The sequence below is a fragment of the Otolemur garnettii genome, unplaced genomic scaffold, assembly GCF_000181295.1.
Source record: "Otolemur garnettii isolate 467f Iridium unplaced genomic scaffold, OtoGar3 scaffold00019, whole genome shotgun sequence".
NCBI lineage: Eukaryota > Metazoa > Chordata > Mammalia > Primates > Galagidae > Otolemur > Otolemur garnettii.
The window spans coordinates 9879558-9882741 of record NW_003852414.1 but is presented as its reverse complement, the minus strand read 5'-3'; the positions used below and the strand labels follow the sequence as shown (position 1 = coordinate 9882741).

At 43.2% G+C, this 3184-nt stretch overlaps 1 protein-coding gene across 1 annotated transcript in view; it reads right to left on the bottom strand.

Annotated features, from left to right (window-relative positions):
* Nucleotides 1–688: 688 nt before the first annotated feature.
* PRTFDC1 (phosphoribosyl transferase domain containing 1) overlaps nt 689–3184 on the bottom strand; it is a 98390-nt gene continuing 95894 nt past the window's right edge. The window contains exons 8-9 of the mRNA XM_012803291.1: nt 1939–2015; nt 689–1101 (exon numbers count right to left, since the gene is read on the bottom strand). Of these exons, the coding sequence (XP_012658745.1) occupies nt 1054–1101; nt 1939–2015 (125 nt within the window). The 3' untranslated portion in view covers nt 689–1053. The remainder of the gene's footprint in view (nt 1102–1938; nt 2016–3184) is intronic.

Sequence of the window (3184 nt, the reverse complement as noted above, 5' to 3'; positions counted from 1 at the left end):
TCCCCATAAATTAGTAAACGTCTCATAAAACAGTAAAAATGGAAAAAAAAACTGTTATTCAGGAAAAACTTTCTGAAATGTGCTTGTTTCTTTATAGCACCTGGGATTTTGTGATCAGTCTTATAAGGATACTTAAAAAATAAATCCATCTCTGTTTTCATGTTTTGGACAGGGCATAACCACGTCTTGTCCTTTAATGCAAAGAAAAGGACAGATTTAGACTTGCTTAGTTTTGAGCTCTGAAACTCCCCCCCCCGCCCCCACCACTGCCATTTGTTCATGTCCCACATGAATAAAAGGATGCCGCTTAGAAACTGGAGCCTTGCTGCCATTGTGTTTTTCCTAATTAAAATTCAGAGTATTAAACACAGTCGAGTACATCCATGCACACATGCCATAGCGCCATCACATACCGGAAGCTCAAATCAAGACTGCTAAAGCAAAGGCTCATGTCATAACATCATTAAGATTCATTGTACACTGCGTTTCAGAAAGGCTTTGTCAAAGCAGATAATAATGGCCTGTCAGAAATGCACAAACAAAAATTTATATTAAATTGTCCTCACTCCCCTTTTTATTTTCTCAGTACAGGAACCTACCAAAAATATATAGGGATCAGGGATTCAATTAAAAGATTTCCAGGGTTTTAATACTATGGAATATTACCAAAATAGAGTGATTTAAAAAAAAGGGAAAAATATTTGAGTAACTAGGTGGGGGTATCCTGGGCATCGTAATCAAGCTTAATGACTGTATCACAACAAAGGAAGGTGTATACAGCTCAGGCCTGTGACAGCAGATAGCACGGCTGAGTCATAAGGCGGAGTGTTGAATTTGGAGCAAGTCAGATAAAGGCATTGCTTTCTCTTCCTTAAGAACCTTTGGTACTCTTTCTACTATAATCTCAGAAAAGAAACTGCTCTCATTAAAACAATTTTTCTTTTATGTCCTGCTGAGGGAAGACGCCCGGAGAGACCCACTTTGCCACTGGCTTCCTGAGCGTCATCCTCCGAATGGTGGTGTCTGGGAATTGTATGGTAAGAGTTTCTGTCTTTAGACTCGGTATTTTTCTTTACCGTGTTCGTTGATCACGCATATGTGCTGAAATCATAAAAGGTTTAAAGGTATCAGTTTCTTAACAAAATATGAAGCACAGACAATGTGATGGAATTATAACAGGACGCCAGCCTGTAACTGGTTATTCTCTGTAGTTGACCACCTCCCTACACTGATCACCCACTTAAATTGACCTAATATTCATAGATCGGACATGCACCACAGAAACATATCAAGACATTCCTAGTTCCTATCATAAGGCCTAGTTCCTTATGTTGACCAATATGTGTGTGTATTTACAGGTACACATAAAATCTAAATAGACCCATTTGGATGCGTAACAAAACGATTCTTTGTTGCTTTAGTTTTGAGCCCTGTTTTGAACCTGGCTCCTAAAGTCCTTAAAAACCAGAAATGCTGAGGAAGCAGGACTTGTAGTCCTGATGGAAATAGAAGTCTCCTACCGGTAAAATGACAACTATTTCAGTTTATAGTGGTAAATACAACATGAACTCTTTTTTTTGGGGGGGGGGACAGAGTCTCACTTTGTCACCCTAGGTAGAGTGCCATGGTGTCACAGCTCACAGCAGCCTCCAGCTCTTGTGCTTAGGTGATTCTCTTGCCTCAGCCTCCCAAGTAGCTGGGACTGCAGGGGCCTGCCACAACATCTAGCTGATTTTTCTATTTTTGGTAGAGACAGGGTCTCACTCTTGCTCTGACTGGTTTCAAACTCCTGAGTTCCAGCAATCCACCCACCTCGGCCTCCCAAAGTGCTAGTATCACAGGCATGAGCCACTGAACCCAGCCAATAATTTGTTAAATTGGTAAGTTACTATTAAGTTCTTACGAAAAGGAGGTTAGGGGGTTGCATGCAAGACTTACATTGAGATCTCTGAAGTATTCGTTGTAATCTAAGGCATATCCCACAACAAATAAGTTTGGAATCTCAAATCCAGCATCTTAGTAGACAGAGAGAGAGAAAAAAAAACCAATTTAGATTATGTAAATATAAAGCTACCCTATGTTGTTGTGGACTCTCAAACTCTGAAGACCTTTCACTTTGGCAGAAGGAAGTGAGAAAAGTAAGCCATGCACAGGATGAACCTAACAGGGGCCAGAACCGGAATGATGACTTAGGAGAAAAGGCAGAAAAACCAATGTATGATAAAAGGTGAAGGAACTCCCAGGCTGCAGGGTGGACAGAGGGCTCAGGAAGCCCAGCAGATAACAAGAAGCACGTATGAGTTAGTCATGGGTCCTGGTGTTCCAAAGCAAGCGGTATGTAACCGTCAGAGGCCAAAGGAATCACTTGGAATAGCACAAAGGGGAAGTTCAAGCAGAAGGCGTTGCAATCCTGCAACCCGCGAGCAGGTGCGCAGCCACGGCAACCAGCAGCCATTCTCCACTGTACTCAGTGTCTCCGCTGCTTACAGGGCTGGAAAGCGAAACCTGGGAGACAGGGATGAAAGGAGATGGGGTTGTTCAACATAAGGAAAAGAATGCGAGGGGTTATTTTAATGCTGGTTTTCAGGTCCACCATACAGAGGTTGCTAATTAGCCCTTTATCTCTATCGAGGGCAGAATGAGAGGAAATGGATTTAAATGCAGTGCAAAGTGCTAAGGTTAAGCAAAAGCAGAATTGATTGAAAAGAAGATGATTTTTATTGGAGAGGATTATTATTTTTTTTCCTTTTGAGACAAGGCCTTGGTCTGTTGCTCAAGCTAGAGTGCAGTGGCATCATCATAGCTCACAGCAACCTCACACTCCTGGGCTCAAGAGATCTTCCTGCCTCAGCCTCCAGAGTAGCTGGGACTACAGGTGCCCACCACAATGGCCAGCTAATTTTTCTATTGTTTGTAGAAACAGGGTCTTGCTTTTGCTGAAGCTGGTCTTGAACTCCTGAGCTCAAAGGATGCTTCCCACTTCAGCTTCCCAGAGTGCGAGGTAGTGTCAGCCACGGTACCTTGCCATGGGGCTCTTAAAGAATAGATGAGAGGGCTCGGCACCTGTGGCTCAAGAGGCTAAGGCGCCAGCCACATACACCTAAGGTGGCGGGTTTGAATCCAGCCCGGGCCGTCAAACAATAATGATGGCTGCAACCAAAAAATAGCCGGGTGTTGTGGCGGG